Source organism: Nematolebias whitei, chromosome 2 (genome assembly GCF_014905685.2).
Source record: "Nematolebias whitei isolate Nwh7 chromosome 2, NemWhi1, whole genome shotgun sequence".
Classification (NCBI taxonomy): domain Eukaryota; kingdom Metazoa; phylum Chordata; class Actinopteri; order Cyprinodontiformes; family Rivulidae; genus Nematolebias; species Nematolebias whitei.
In genome coordinates this window covers 6368209-6384041 of record NC_056499.1, presented here as the reverse complement: position 1 = coordinate 6384041, position 15833 = coordinate 6368209, and the positions used below count along the sequence as shown (strand labels likewise).

Sequence of the window (15833 nt, the reverse complement as noted above, 5' to 3'; positions counted from 1 at the left end):
GATCTTAAATATTTTATATATATATATATATAAATATAAAATATTTAAGATCTATTTATCCAGTTTTAGCTTCTTTCCATTGGCTCCCTGTCAAATTCAATAAAATTCAAAATCTTCTAACCTACAAAGCCCCCAACAACCTAGCTTATATGACAGATCTTAATGTTCCATATTTTCCTAACAGAGCACCTTAGGCTCCTCTTGTGCAACTTCCAGTTTCTGTCTGTAACGCTGATGGTTAAGACTTTCCTTTTTGATAAATCCTATAGTTAGTGTTGGCTTGTTATGGGCTTATAGGCCTTAAGTTATAAGCTTAGACAACTGGAGGAAAAACTGACCTCGTTTCTTTAAATTATTTAAAACCGAATAGTTTTCATTTGATACTATTTCTATCTTAACATGTGACTCCTGGCCTGCCATTGTTCATGTTCCTCCTTCCTGTTCCTCTCAAACCCCGCCGGTCAAAGCAGATGGCGATTTCTTCCTTATGAGTTTTTCCTTTCCACTGTCGCCTTCATGCTTGCTCAAGATGAGTCTGTGATGAAGTGAGACTTAAAGCAGTCTGCTCCTCAGATAAAGTTAACTTAAGGTATGTTTCTGTTCAGTGCACTGAGATAACTTCTGTTGTGACTTGGCGCTATATAAATAAACTGAATTAATGTTGTACCCAATACATGTTGGATTCTATTTTAAATACAAGTTCACAATAACAGAAGTAAACACATAAAACTGACCTGTCTCTTTTTACAAACTCAGTACAGACAAGAGAACAAAAAGTAAATGCAGTGCAATTTGATTTGAAGTGTATTTATTCCACCACTAAACAAAACCCATCTATAGTGGAGTGAAAAATAAAAAGGTACATGTATACCTGAATAAACACCTGTGGTATGTTTTACAGCAAAATAAAAACATTAAGTCTTGTATTCAAGATTTATTTACATTTAGTGAAGAAAAAATAAAGAAAAAGCAAATGAGCAAAAAACAAATCTCAGCATGTCATGTCAAAGAGAACATAGGTTTGTAATAAAAACATTTATATACTAACAAATGTATTTACAAACTTCCTCTACTATATTTACACATGATAAAAACATTTTTTTTTTAAAGTTATGAGGTGGCTTTTGAGATATTAACCTATAAACAAAAAAAACTATAAATGTTCTCAGTCTCGAACACTTTTCTTATTTTCAGAATTATACAATAAAAAAGTTGTTCGACCTGTAATGAGTATATGAAAAAGATAAATTATGTTGAGTCTTGCTTCAAACATACATTCTTTGACAAGCAAAACCCTCAACAGTTAGTACAATAAATGTACTCAAGGGTGACGTTGTGCAACTTTTATTTTATTTCAACTTTTGTTTTTGCTACTTTACTTTATCTAGACATGATTTGAAAAGCTCAACTGTCACCGGTTCACTAAAACTAAAAATCACCTGTCCTTGTTTTTCCCTGCTTGTTATCTACGAGTGCAGAGAACACACCTGAAGATGTTGAGAACTAGCAGATGATAAAGAAGGAGATCCATCATTCATCGAACAAGATTTATGTCACAAGTGTTATTGTTTGTAGATTCAAAGACGTCTGTTTTCACGGTTGGCACCTCAGACTCCGTATAAAAAGATCAGATTTACAAATCACATTCAAAAACCACACAAGATGAAGTGACAGCATTCTACAAATGGACAGAAAATAAAAAACGGTGTTCATTTTAAAACCTAATCTTTAACACCTGAAATGCAAAATATCTTGCATTTTAAATGAGGAGGGGAAAAAAACTGCTCAAACAATGCAAAAATAAAAAATAAAAACAATTACAATTTCAGAATATAAATACTTTTGGGGACCAAACAGATCATTTAAACTGACCGTGAATTTTTATTTTTTATTTCTTCCTGGGGGTAACTTCATTTCTATTACAGTCAAATCATTGAGATGTTTGTGTAAAGCAACTTAAATTAACCTGATGGACAGGAAGATGAAAAAGTCCCTCAGCTTCTGAAAATATAATGTCCACCACATTAGGTGCAGGCAACTTTACAGGTATTACTATTATTAAGTACAAAACAAATCAAAACCCTTCAAGTAAAAAAAAAACCCAATGTCCAGTGGTTGAAAATTAACAAAAGTGCAAAAAAAAATTATACACCTTTTCCAAATGAGAACTTCAGTGATTTTCATTTTATGTTTTTGAACAAATTAGGCAATGTGAAGTAAAATATATATACTGTGAGGAAAATGAGTATTTGAACACTCAGCGACTTTGCAAGTTCTCCCACGTAGAAATCATGGAGGGGTCTGAAATTTTCATCTTAGGTGCATGTCCACTGAGAGACATAATCTAAAATAAAAAAAAAAATCTGGAAATCACAATATATGATGTTTTAAAAATAATTTATTTGTGCGTTACTGCTGCAAATAAGTATTTGAACAGCTGCCAATCAGCAACAATTCTGGTCCTCAAAGACCTGTTAGTCCTCCTCTAAAAAGTCCACCTCCACTTATTGTTCTAAATCAGAAGCTCCTGTTTGAGGTCGTTAGCTGCATGAAGACACCTGTCCACCCCACACAATCAGTAACACTCCAACTACTAACATGGCTAAGACCAAAGAGCTGTCCAAAGACACCAAAGACAAAATCCTAGACCTCCACAAGGCTGGAAAGAGCTACGGGGCAATTGTCAAGCAGCTTGGTGAGAAAAGATCAACTGTTGGAGCAATTATTAGAAAATGGAAGAAGCTAAACATGACTGTCCATCTCCCTCGGACTGGGGCTCCATGCAAGATCTCACCTTGTGGAGTATCAGTGATCCTAAGAAAGGTGAGGAATCAGCCCAGAACTACACGGGAGGAGCTGGTCCATGACCTGAAGAGAGCTGGCACCACTGTTTCCATGGTTACTGTGGGTAATACACCAAGACGTCATAGTTTAAAATCATGCATGGGCCGGAAGGGTCCCCTGGTTAAATCTGCACACGTCCAGGCCCGTCTTCAGTTTGACCATGACTATTTGGATGATCCAGAGGAGTCATGGGAGAAAGTTCTGTGGTCAGATGAGACCAAAATAGAACTTTTTGGTCTTAATTCCACTCGCCTCAGTTAGAGCATTGAAGATGGGTCGTGGTTGGGTCTTCCAACATCACAATGACCTGAAGCACACAGCCAGGAGAACCAAGGAGTGGCTCCATAAGAAGCACATCAAGGTTCTGGAGTGACCTAGCCAGTCTCCAGACCTAAACCCTACAGAAAATCTTTGGAGGGAGCTCAAACTCAGTGTTTCTCAGCGACAGCCCAGAAACCTGCTGATCTAGAGAAGATCTGTGGAGGAATGGACCAAAATCTCTGCTGCAGTGAACCTGGTGAAGAACTACAGGAAACCTTTGACCTCTGTCACTGCAAACAAAAACTACTGTACCAAATATTAACATTGATTTTCACAGGTGATCAAATACTTATTTGCAGCAGTAACACACAAATAAATTATTTAAAAAAGCATACATTGTGATTTCTGGATTATTTTTAAATTTTAGATTATGTCTCACAGTGGACATGCACCTAAGATGAAATTTCAGACCCTTCCATGATTTCTAAGTGGGAGAAGCTGCAAAGTAGCAGGATGTTCAAATACTTATTTTCCTCACTGTATCACAATATTTCCTCCTGTTAAAACTGAACCAAAGTAACACAGAGCTTGATGTTTGTAAACTGAAACGGAAATGATGAGCAGATCTTTTATACAATAAAAGCACCAAGGTTCAGATTCAGTATAGTTTAGTGTTTTTATTTCTCCAGCTGCTTGATCTGAAAAACCATCAGAGACCTTCGGCTGATCCTAAATGACCCTCAGATTCTTCAGAGAGATTTAAACCTGAATCTGATGAACAAGAAGTCGACACGGCAGGCGGCAACGACTGCATCAACTCTTCTCGTCCCTCAGAGGCGTGCATTTCTGCTGAATCCTCTTCCTGATCACCTGATGACACCTTCAGCTCAGACTCCGGCTGCCCAACATCAGCAGAAGTTGCACTTTCAGCTGTTTTCAAATCAGTTTCGTTTTGTGTTTTAGCAGGTTCTGTTTTCAGGAGAGTTGTCGTCAGTTGGGATGATGCTTGCTGTTGAAGATGCCTCAGGACAAAAAGAACAGTACATTTCAAATCATCTATCTACTAACACACAAAGTTCATACAAAACAAATGGGACATTTTTATACCAACATTTATGTTTTGTTAAAGTGGAACATAAAAGTAAAACTTTTTAAGAGCAGATGGGTTGAGTCTGAACTGAGGGAAGCTTCCAAACAAGAAGGAAAACGTCTTTAGGACCCAAGACAGGAACTCTGGTTGCCCGTTATTCCATCTCTTTAGACCTTAAAGAGTGAGAACTTGCACATAAACTGTGACTGAACTCATTTACTCTTTCAGCTCTCGCTCAAGGCGGATGCCTTCTCCTTTCCCTCCCCTGATCTCCTCTTCCTCCTGCTTTTTGCTCTCTGTGTGTGTGTCTCAGAGCTCCTGGTACACATCTTCCGAACAAAAAAAAAAAAATACTATGGATCTGATCAGCTGGACTTTCAACGCAATCGACAAAATCTTTTCAATAAAAAAAAAAAACATGATCCTGGAGAGCCCTCATGTCCTGCTGAGACTCATGCTGCAGGACACATCAGGGATTTGTGGGGAGTGTGGCAGCTGTCTTTCAGTTTTTTTAATTACTTTATTTTACCAGGAAGACATCCATTGAGATCATCAATCTCTTTTACAAAGATGTCCTGGAAAAGTTCTGTCTCAGGAGGACGCCAACGACGTTTAACTGGATTCATGATAGCAAGGTTTCTGCTTTTTGGCATCGCCGGGCCCCTGTGTAATCAACTTTTGAGGAAGACTTCGGCAGCAGTTTCGACCATGACAAAACTGCCAAGTCTGCATGAAGGTTTGGTTCGTGCTACGAGCACTCAAATCAGCTGATTTACGAGCTAAACCGTAAGATGGAAGCAGTTTGTGAGAATCGCAGGCCTCCTGCGGCTTCTAGGACTTGCCAGCATGTTGGAGTCGACCTTGAAGAAGGCTCATAGCACGAATCAGTGGAATGCCCAAACATCTGTCCATTTTGGATCTGGAAAGTACCAGCAAAACTCGAGGCTGACAAGAAAAAACAGTCTGCCTGAAGAAAATCAACAATTGTGGCTTATCTGAATCAGACTCCCCCGTTTGACCTCGGATGTGGGCCAACTACCAAATTTCTCCTGGGACATGGGTAAAGGAAAAAGATGTCTATCACAACCCTCCCCCAGAACTTCTGTGCAGGCTTGGTGTTCAGCCGGCAGAACACCAACATCTTATCAGGACTATGGCCTATCTGAAAGTGCTTCATGGACAAATCTCAACATCTTGACATCAAGTGAATATGTAATGTGTTTATAAATGTGTTTGCTGGTAGTTTTTTGATGTCTCGAATCATGTCCTGATAGGACAAGGTGTGAAGAGATCTTTTTTGTAATACCATTATCTATCCTCATGGCCTTTTACATTTTTCTGTCTAAAAAAGTATTCTGACAAAGAATAAGAGGCTGCGCTCTTGTAGCAGCAGCAGCAACGTGCACTCTGCCCATCTTTCGGACGACTGTACGAACATAATCTCACCGTGTCCAGGTAAAGTGATAATAAAGCTTATTCTGATTACTCCTCACCTCGCGCACATGAAAATATCGCGAGGTCACCGGTTTATACCGTATTTTAGCAAGTTTCAGTCAGTTAAACTCAGAACTTAAAAGACCTTTAAAAGACCATTACGGTTCAAATTTAATACCTTTTAAGAAGAATAAAAATAAGTCGTTGTAAAATTTCTTACAAAGTAACAAACTGTATTGCCTTTCACTTAATTTCAAAGAAATCCAAATCATTACAAACAAACTACAAACAAGTTTCAGGAGCAGAGCAGCCACATCTTGTGGAGAAAGGCTGAATATATTTCAATAAATTCCTTCCAACAAGGCTGCTGCATGATGGGAGTTGTAGTTTTGTGACAGTGTAAGAACGTGAACTAAGACTGAGCTACGAAACGGAACAAATGAATGCCAACGACGGCAAACAACAACAACAACGTTGCTGTTAGATTCAACAAATTAACAAAATAACAAATTTAGGTCATAACCAAATTTAATGTAGGACCTAAAATAAAAATTTTGATAAATGTAAGAGTTTTTAGGAGCTCACAGAAACACTGGCGTTGCTGTCTGATTGAAAAGTGTTTTTGTTCTCAAACTATGTATCATTCAATACAAAGCCATTCACACTGAGAAGCACTTTAATAAAAAAAAATGTAATATTGACGTAATAGAGTCGTATCACAAGTGTGATCAAAACTGAATGAGCAGCCAATAAAAGAAATAGATTAAACATTTAAAATATTCTTAACTGCGTTTCTGATTGACAAGAACAATGTAAAGGCAGGAGGTTTCACTTACGGTTTGATTTGATCTTTATCTTGAGCTTTTACATCTGGTGGGTTTAAGATGAACACTTAAGCTTTTTCACCTCAATAAAACCCGATTGTGCCTCGGCTCCCAATAAGAGAAACTTACCCATTTCCTGGATGACTTGGCAGATGTGACTTGGTTCATCAGTTAAATGTTTAGTCATTAGATCACCACCACACGCATCGACGAGGAGGTCACAGTTGAGACAGATGAGGGTTAATCTGAAAAATAAAAATAAAAAAAGAAGAATATTCAGTTCGTTTGGTCGTTTATTTTACTCTAAATGCAAACTTTATGCTCACATACCTTACTGCCGGTGACTTTTTTTGCTGATCCATTTTCAAAAACCTCTGTTTGGTGATGGTACTATGAAATCTAACAGAAATTAGTTTAAAAAAAAAAAAAAGTTAGATTTATTAAAAACTCTAAATTAATTCAGAGAAATCAGCTTCGACTCACTTGATCATGTGATTCCCAATGGAAACTTTGCAGCTCGTCTGATAGCGGCACGCGCCACAATGTGAGAGGATCGGAAAATGTGAAAAGAAGTGGTCGACCTCGGAGTTGCACTCGATGCACGTGTGGCGCTCCCCTTCAGCCCTAAGAAACACAAGCAAGTTTCTGTATTGTCCTCGTTTTTCTTTGGATTGAAGCTTACAGATGACAAAGAATGTTTAAAAAAGTATTATCACAGTTATGCGATTGTCCGAACTAACTTCATTCAACAACTTCACCCCTCATCAGATCTGCTGAGTTGTTTTGCGCCACAACTTTATTTTAACAGCACGATTTCCAAACAACATTTTCTAAATACATCATTTTATTTTTCTCCATCCAAATGAAGCGTCCAAAACCAAAACTTGCTACCGCTGTATGCATGACTATGGTTTAATGGCGTGTCCCCCGTCATGAAACCCCAGCAGTGTTACAGACGCCTCATCAGGTTCACTAAATCGTCACATTTTCAGAAATTACTTCATGCTTTAAAATCACGGTTTTCTTTTCTTTCAGAGTTGACAAACAAGTGTCATCGTCTATTAGACTGAAGCGTGAAGCTGTAGACCTGTTAGCCAAATACTGGGATGAAGCGCAAAAACAAGTCAAATTCAAGTTCGAGGGTTTCTGAAATGATCCGGTGGATCCCTGAACACAAACACGGCGATCGAAGATCTTATTGTTCCATATTTCCCTAACAGGACACTTTGCTATCACACTGCAGGCTTATTTGCGATTCCTAGAGTTACCAAAAACAGAATGGGAGGAAGATCCTTTGGTGATCAGGCTCCTCTCTTGTGGAACCAACTTCCAGTTTCTGTATGTGAGGCTGACACATGGTCCAGTTTGAAGACTTTCCTTTTTGATAAATCCTATAGTTAGGGTTGGCTTGGGTTTCCTGAGCTATCCCTTAGTTATGCTGCTATAGTTTCAGACTGCTGGAGGACAAATTGACCACATGTTCTCTCTCTGCTGCTTCTTTACTTGCTCTACCTGTTTGTATCTGTAATTATTTCCATCTTAACATGTTTTTTTTTTGTCTTTCCTCCTATAGAAAGTCCACCTGGACCATCATTCTGTGTTAGTTTGTTTCTACTTCCTGTTCCTCTCAAACCCAGCCGGTCGAAGTAGATGGTCGCTCGTCCTGAGCCTGGTTCTACGGGAGGTTTCTTCCTGTTAAAAGAGAGTTTTTCCTTTCCACTGTCTCCTTTGTGCTCGCTCAGGATGGGAGACTGTGAAGAAGTAAAGAGTCAACACAATCTGCTGCTTCCTGAGATACAGAACTTTTACTAATTGTCTTTTATAAAGTATATGAATGTTTTTGTGCAGTTTCCTGAGACAACTTCTAGGGATGCACAATATTATCGGCACGGTATCGGCCGATATTAGCGTTAAAGTTCAATATCGGACATCAGCCATTCCGTTAAAATCACTCACTGATATAAAGGCGATGTTTCTGCCTGCAGCGGCAGCGCAACGCGATGACGTCACGTGCGCCTACCTGATCTCACGGCGGAGAGAATTCAAAATGTCTGCCGTGTGGATGTTTTATTTTTCGTTGGTGAGGATGACGGATTCCGGAGATTTATGGACTACGTTGAGCCTCGCTACATCGTCCCGTCAGAGATATTTTTCCGACGTAACGTTACCCGAGTTACAAGCCGTCATTTCCGACGTCATCGAGAAGCTAACAGCCGATAGCACTTGGGTGAGTTTTACCACAGACGTTTGGACGTCCTGTTAGCCCGTTAGCATGATTAGTCTTACGGATCAATGGATAGATGATCTTAAAAAGTCGGTCCTTCATGACGAGTGCAGAGGATCCCACACTGCAGCTATAGGAACCTGGAACAAGCCTCCACAAGTGAGACAGCATCACAGGTGACTAATGCTAATAAATAACATTTAACACTTTTCATTTAATATAAGTTTAAGTGATATGCATATCATATGGCTGTTACTGAATATATGTCACCAGCTGTTACAGCTGTTGTACAGTTTTTGTAGCAAATAAGCCTCAACAAGAGGGATATGTTCTGACAAAGGAACATATATAAAATATTGGTATTGGTTATCGGCCAAATAAGTTTTAACATATCAGCCAAAAATCCAATATCGTGCATCCCTAACAACTACCGTTAGCTCTATAGACATGAACTGAACTGAATCACATTGAAGCCAAATTAGATTTTGAATACCGACAGATGAGTGACGGATAAAATTTGTTCAATAAGTTGAAACAGGGCAAGTTAAAACAAACTGAACAAACAAAATTACCAAATCTGCAGCTAGAAGCTAAACTTCATCAAACAGCTATAACAATAACAATAATAATAATAATAACAAATAAATAAATAAGCTAAAAGGAGCATAAGATAACAAGAACAGTAGACAGTATGCTAAAATAGATTTCAATGTTTCTGATGGAAATAATGAGATCTCAGCGTTTTTCAATGAAGAAAACATTTGTAAATAAAGTTTAAAATTCTGAAAAACATGAAAAGATACAAAAAACTAAAGTCCTAACTGCAATCTTCTGAATGAGCTGAACATTTTGATATATGAACGGTTAAAATGGCACAAAGTCTGCAGCAGCAGACTGAAACAAAATAAAGACAAGAGAGTTGTGTGAATTCTGGGTCAGGATTTACACAGTAAGTAATCTTTAATAAGTACTCACAGTAAGTAATCTTTATTAGGTACTCACAGTAAGTAATCTTTAATAAGTACTCACAATAAGTCATCTTTAATAAGTACTCACAGTAAGTAATCTTTAATAAGTACTCACAGTAAGTAATCTTTAACAAGTACTCACAGTAAGTAATCACAATAAGTATTTTTAATAAGTACTCACAGTAAGTAATCTTTAATAAGTAATCACAATAAGTAATCTTTAATAAGTACTCTTTAATAAGTAATCTTTAATAAGTAATCACAATAAGTATTTTTAATAAGTACTCACAGTAAGTAATCTTTAATAAGTAATCCCAATAAGTAATCTTTAATAAGTACTCTTTAATAAGTAATCTTTAATAAGTAATCACAATAAGTAATCTTTAATAAGTACTCACAATAAGTAATCAGCCCTAATATTTTGTCTAATGTTGTATGTGGCCATCTGTTAATGTCTTTGCCCAGTTGTTCAGGGTGAAAACATTTAGGTACCAACCTCAGATTCCTGAGTGCCAGGTTGTTTTTGGAGAGCCGACGCTGTTGTTTCTTGTTCTGATCCATTTTGTCCTTGGATTTTTTCGCTCCGGAGTTGTTCGTTTTAGCTTTGGACACGATGGCAGGGGGTTTGAACAGGGGGGTACCTGTCGGCTCTGTGCTGATGGTTATACTGGACAGATCAGGGGACAATAAATCTGATAATTGTCCCTTCCCTGTGAGGGAGGCTCGGACCGTCACCTGCAACAGTAACACAAGCAGCCTGGGAGTGAATTAGAGGTACTGAAACGCTTCATGCTTTATTTATTTATGGTAAACGACAAACTGTCAGGACCGGGTCAGACCTTTGTACCCGGAGGAAGACCCTCCAGAGCTCTGGGTTTCCTGAACGTCTTGTGAAGGCGAGTCCTGTGGTCGATTTTTTCCTTGTAGGTGAGGAAATTCAGTCTGCACCTGCCACATCGATGGATCCCTTTATTCTGAAAAACACATAAAAAGCAGAATCAAGTGAAAATAAAAATGATGTAAGACTAAAGCCCAAGTACTGACTGGTTTCATATGGAAGCAAAGTGTCGTAACAAATGTAAAAAAAAAAAACTACTTTACTGCCAATTAAAGGAGAGACTAATAATTTTATTGGGTGGAAACTTCACTTTATTATCACCTGCTGCCTTAATGTGTGTGTTTGTCTGTTAGCAAAATATCTCATGAAGCACAGGACAGACTTTAATGAAACTCTCTAAGAAATCACTGGATATACATCTACAACTAAATAACTGGTAGTAGCTTGAATTTGTCCCCACCGCATCCTCTTGAGTGCTAAAACATGTTTTTTTTTGTTTTTTTTTACTTTGTGGGCATTTTGCTTTTCTACAAGAAATCCTACTTCCTTTTTTTTTTTTTTTTGTAGGTAAGACCAGATTACACAAAATGCACAATCATAAAAGTCTAAAAAGTCTGGTTTGTGCTGCAACTAACCCTTTGAAAAAACAAGTCTGTGCGAGTCACGACCAGAGGTTTGAATATCTTTGCAACAATGTTTGACATTCAATTCAAAAATACTTCGTTAATCCCAGAGGGAAATTAATTGTTGCAGCTCATCATCCTGGTTTCATTGGAGTTGTTCTAGATGCTGATGGCTTTGGACAGGAAGGATTTCTTGTAGCAGTCCGTCCCACAACAGATCTGAAGAAACTGGCTGCAGATGCCGATCCGGCCACCCAGACCCAGCAGACCATGGCCTTGCAGCAGCCTGCCGAGCCCCTCGTCGCTGCGGACTTAACTGCAGGTGCCAGCGGACGATCTCGGTCTTCCCGGTGTCACAAACCGTGTTTCCCGCTACCTCCAAGATCTCAGCGGTCAGGCACTCGAACATAGCCTCCAGGTAGACGTTAATGCATCCACGGCACCTCCTTTTCAACTCATTTTGAATTTGGGGCTGTTGAGGTATTATTTGAGCTTCTGAGATGTAAATCAGCTGCTCCCTGTTGTAGAAAACCACCTTGTTGTCATGGTTACGCATCATAACAAATGTCCAAATGTGAAAAAGGTTTCAGTAAAAATCCTTCCAGCAGCACAGCATCTGATACCAGAGGAAGTAATCATCGGGAAAAAAAATCACCCAGAAAAATTTGTAATTAAAGTTTTCAAAAGCAAAATCTCAGAATGAATGTAAGAGAGCTACTCCAACATGCAGCCACCCTGAGCAGCACAATTCTGGGATATTATTATTCTGGGATGTAATTAGCGTCACACCTGATGTTTCATGTAGTGTTGCATGTACGAATGACAGGATCGAACAACTTTGAGACAGAAGGGACAGAGCAGGTCTTTTGTGTTTTCATGGACGCTCCGGAAATGCGTTTCCACTTCTGAGAAGAAAGATGACCTGTAGTTGCACACCTGTGGAGTCATTCGAACACAAGGTCAGTGTTTTGTATAATCTTTAAAAAATATTATTAAGTAAACAATAACTTAATAATAACGGGCAGTAGACCTGGCAGACGTAAGGCATTTCACCGGGTTTGTGGTTGTTCTTCATGTGTTCCAGCAACACCTGCTCTGACTCAAACGCCAGCTCGCAGATCTTACAATTAGCTGCAAAGGGACCGGAGAGGACAGTGAATAAGTCTCTCATCAAGCGATGCATCCAGACCGAGTCTCCTTGAGATATTTATGTCTTACTTGGAGATTCAATCGGGCTGTGAGCACTCTCGATGTGGCACTGCAGCTGGAACGGAGTCATGTACTGGCGGTAGCAGTGTTGGCAGGTTGTGTGGCTTTCCCAGCTCTCACTGTTCTGCTTTTCCAGTTCCAGGTGGTGTTTCATGTGGTTCATGAACCTGCAAGGGGGAAAAAAAAAACACGCATAACGTAAGTACTAAATAAAATACGCAGAACTCCAGGAACAATCTGGCATAATGTTGCTGCAATAACTGCACAAGACTACAAACTGCATCATTATTTAAATAAAAGCGAGACAAACATCAACATAACATGGGCCTGTCAGGATAACAAATTAACAATAACAAACTGGGCGATTAATTGTCTCAAAGTATTGCGATAAACGATAATATTGTTTGAAATTTGACAATAATTAGAAATTATTGTCAAATTTAAGAAGAAATGTTTATTTGTTTTGCATGTAGTATCTTTTTCGACCACCAGATGGCAGTATAAGACTGTTTGAAATGAAGAATGGATAGTGAGGGAGCGAGCAGCATGTCTCTTTATGAAAAATGGGAGGGAGGCCCATTGACGTGATGGGCTGTCTCTCTTCGGTGCTCAAAATGGCGGACGCTCGGTGTTGTTTGAGCTCTTTAGCATAGCATTTTTCACACAAAACTTTTAATTAAAAAAAAAAATCAGTAAACAAGTTCTCAGCTTCTTTTTGCAGAGAAAAACTTTTTACATGAAGGCACCGGTTTCAACCGTGAATTCTGGAGCTTCAACAAGACGGAGGTTTGATCCCCGAGGTCAGCCTGTTAGCTTAGCTTGTAGCTTAGCTTCTAAGCTTAGTAGTAGAAAGAGAGAGACACGATGAAACAAAAAAGCCGATAAATGAAAATGAGGTCGATAATTTTAATTTATCATGGGATTAATTGATTTATTGTTTATAGCAACAGGCCTAACATAACATGCACAGCCAAAGATTATTTCCTGGAAGGTTAATTACAATCTGTCTAGTAGTTCATGAGATAATTTGATGACGATCAGTGTTGGCTTCAAAAAAGTTAATGGCAAAATGTACAACAAAGATATGTTTGATTCTCAGATTCTACCACTTCAGATTTTAGCTCATTGTTCGTAAAACTGGGCGAGTTAGAGACATTTTTGTGTTTGCTAAGGTTGACTCGCTGTGGTGACCATCTTGAGGTAGATCATCAGAGATTAAATCCGCTGTATTGTGCATCCAGTGTTTAGTTTCTGGGCGTTTCAATAAAACTTTCAGGGGATCACAATATGGTTTGCCAACACACACACAGAAAAACAGACAAAAACATCATCACCATCGCCGGCAGGTGCTAATCAAACTAATAAAAGAAAGAAAAAAGGCGCTGGATCTTAATATTAGGGGATCTCTCAGTTTTTCCAAGCACATGAAAGTAATTAAAATGTGAAGGATAACTTTAACATTCATGACTTATGAACGTGCTCCTCGTCCCAAAGGTATTTCAGATAAATGAAGAATTCGTCTCACTCCTCACTTTTTAAGTATGTATAATGGGCGTCATAATATCAGCAATTACACAGATTTTGTTTTGTGTAAGGATTTAGTGCTCCGCGGCTGCTCCACAGAAACCTGCCGCCTCTGCCCTGACGAGGCACGCTTCATTTTTCAGCCCCTACATTCTGCTGCCTCAGCTCCCCGAACAGAAATTTTCACGTGGATGAACTATGACCTCGACGGTGAGAGTGCCGCTGCAGTACAAATGTGCTTCCCCATTAAAAGCAGCTTACAGAGACTCTTTTTTTTTTTCAGTGTTCTGAAGCATAGTTATTTAATCACGGGAGCAGTTTTTATGCCACGCAAACTAGCAGTCATTTTTCACCACCGGGCCCACGAGGGAAACAGTCTGACGGTGTCATCCATCTGAGAGGAGAGTCAGGGCAGAGAAAGACATGCAGCCGTTCTTTATTGGCACAGGACGGGTATCTTTTTGTTGGCTCCTTCAAGTCCTCAGCTGCCTTTTGGCTGCGTATTTATCACAGTATGACACAATTGACGAAACTATTTTTCTTACAATGATGAGAAAAAACAAAAGCGTTCCAAAAAAAAAAAAAAAAAAAAAAAACCATCAAAACTTTTATTCATCCAGCTTCCTAAAATGACCGTAAAACAAAAATTTGCCTCAGGATCCACTTTCTCTTACAACATTAAAGTTATTCATGTGAATAATTCTGCTAACATTAATTAAAAGGTAAAATTTACTGAGCAAAAAGTTGTCAGATTGGGTCTAAAATTACCAGTAAGTTAAATTCAAAACAGTCTGCTCCTCAGATAAAACTTCTAGTTCACTTGAACTTGAATAAACTGAACCGAATTGAATTGAAATAGAAGTTTTGGAAGAGGTTTGTCTTAAGAATTACCGGTAATTATGTCTTATAACCCTTAAATTTTCTTTAAATTGACTATTTTTCTCTGCCAGCTGTTGTAGCATCAGGAAGTCATTGTGAAGCTTGAGGCATCGACTTTTTAAATATAGAGCTGGAATTAACGTCAGACGAATAAAATCTAAATTTCAAACAAACAAAACTAGCTTGTTGCTAGGCCAGCTGATAAAGCACAACATTTCAACAAACCACATCATTTTGAAGCTCTTGAGATGGAGAATTTGAAAATAATTGTAACTCAGTATTGAAAGATTTTGCCAGCACAAGTCCCATTTGTATCCAGGGGCGGTTGCCATCTTGTACGGTTGATTACCGTAGTTTGCAAGAAAGAGTGGAAGGTAACAGCAAAGCCAAGTTATTGGTTTTCATGTGACTTGTCAATGGTTATACTGTTATGGATGATTTGTGTAGTTCTCTATGTGGAGTCTAGAGAAATACCAAAAATAAATTGGTTTGCTAGGACAAGGTCAGGCCGGTTTTTAGACGTTTTAACTTAATTATCCTCAAGTAAAACAGATTTCAGAGAGACAATAAGATAAACACAGACCACCATGTTGGCCAGATCGCTCAGACAAAATACCTCCAGCCTAGTGAGCGAAGCAATAACCTACACTGTGCAAGAAACAGGGCTGTGTGCAGCAGACACACAGGCCGGATGGATGGGTGGATGGATGGGTGGATACAGTGTTTCCCCTAGTTATCTTGCCATGGCGGGGTGCTCATCTCATCCATGATTTTTGCTGATGGGAGGGGACAGAGACGTGTCTGAGCGCAGCTTGTACTAACAGTTTTTGAGTGGGGGCGGGGGGCGTTCAACATGAGGGAAGAGGCAATGTGAGTGCTGCCTTTGGCTTTTTAGCTAGAGAGCCTGTATTTTGTGATGCTAGCTTAGTGATATGTCAGTGCCGGGTGGGGGTGGGAGGGGCAAGTTCAGTTTGGTAGGCGGGATGCTCAGTTCTGTTGATGGGGTGGGGGACCCCACCTGTATAATGGAAGGGGAAACACTGGTGGATAGGTTGTATGGGTGGATGGGTGGATGGATGGGTGGATGGGTGGATGGATGGATGGATGGATGGATA

The 15833-nt window shown here is 39.0% G+C and overlaps 1 protein-coding gene across 1 annotated transcript in view; it reads right to left on the bottom strand.

Moving 5' to 3' along the window:
• Positions 1 to 3737: 3737 nt before the first annotated feature.
• Positions 3738 to 15833, bottom strand: part of znf280d (zinc finger protein 280D) — a 27253-nt gene continuing 15157 nt past the window's right edge. The window contains exons 9-18 of the mRNA XM_037696006.1: positions 12325 to 12482; positions 12137 to 12237; positions 11896 to 12042; positions 10485 to 10619; positions 10142 to 10380; positions 6937 to 7077; positions 6784 to 6852; positions 6583 to 6698; positions 6466 to 6499; positions 3738 to 4127 (exon numbers count right to left, since the gene is read on the bottom strand). Of these exons, the coding sequence (XP_037551934.1) occupies positions 3815 to 4127; positions 6466 to 6499; positions 6583 to 6698; positions 6784 to 6852; positions 6937 to 7077; positions 10142 to 10380; positions 10485 to 10619; positions 11896 to 12042; positions 12137 to 12237; positions 12325 to 12482 (1453 nt within the window). The 3' untranslated portion in view covers positions 3738 to 3814. The remainder of the gene's footprint in view (positions 4128 to 6465; positions 6500 to 6582; positions 6699 to 6783; positions 6853 to 6936; positions 7078 to 10141; positions 10381 to 10484; positions 10620 to 11895; positions 12043 to 12136; positions 12238 to 12324; positions 12483 to 15833) is intronic.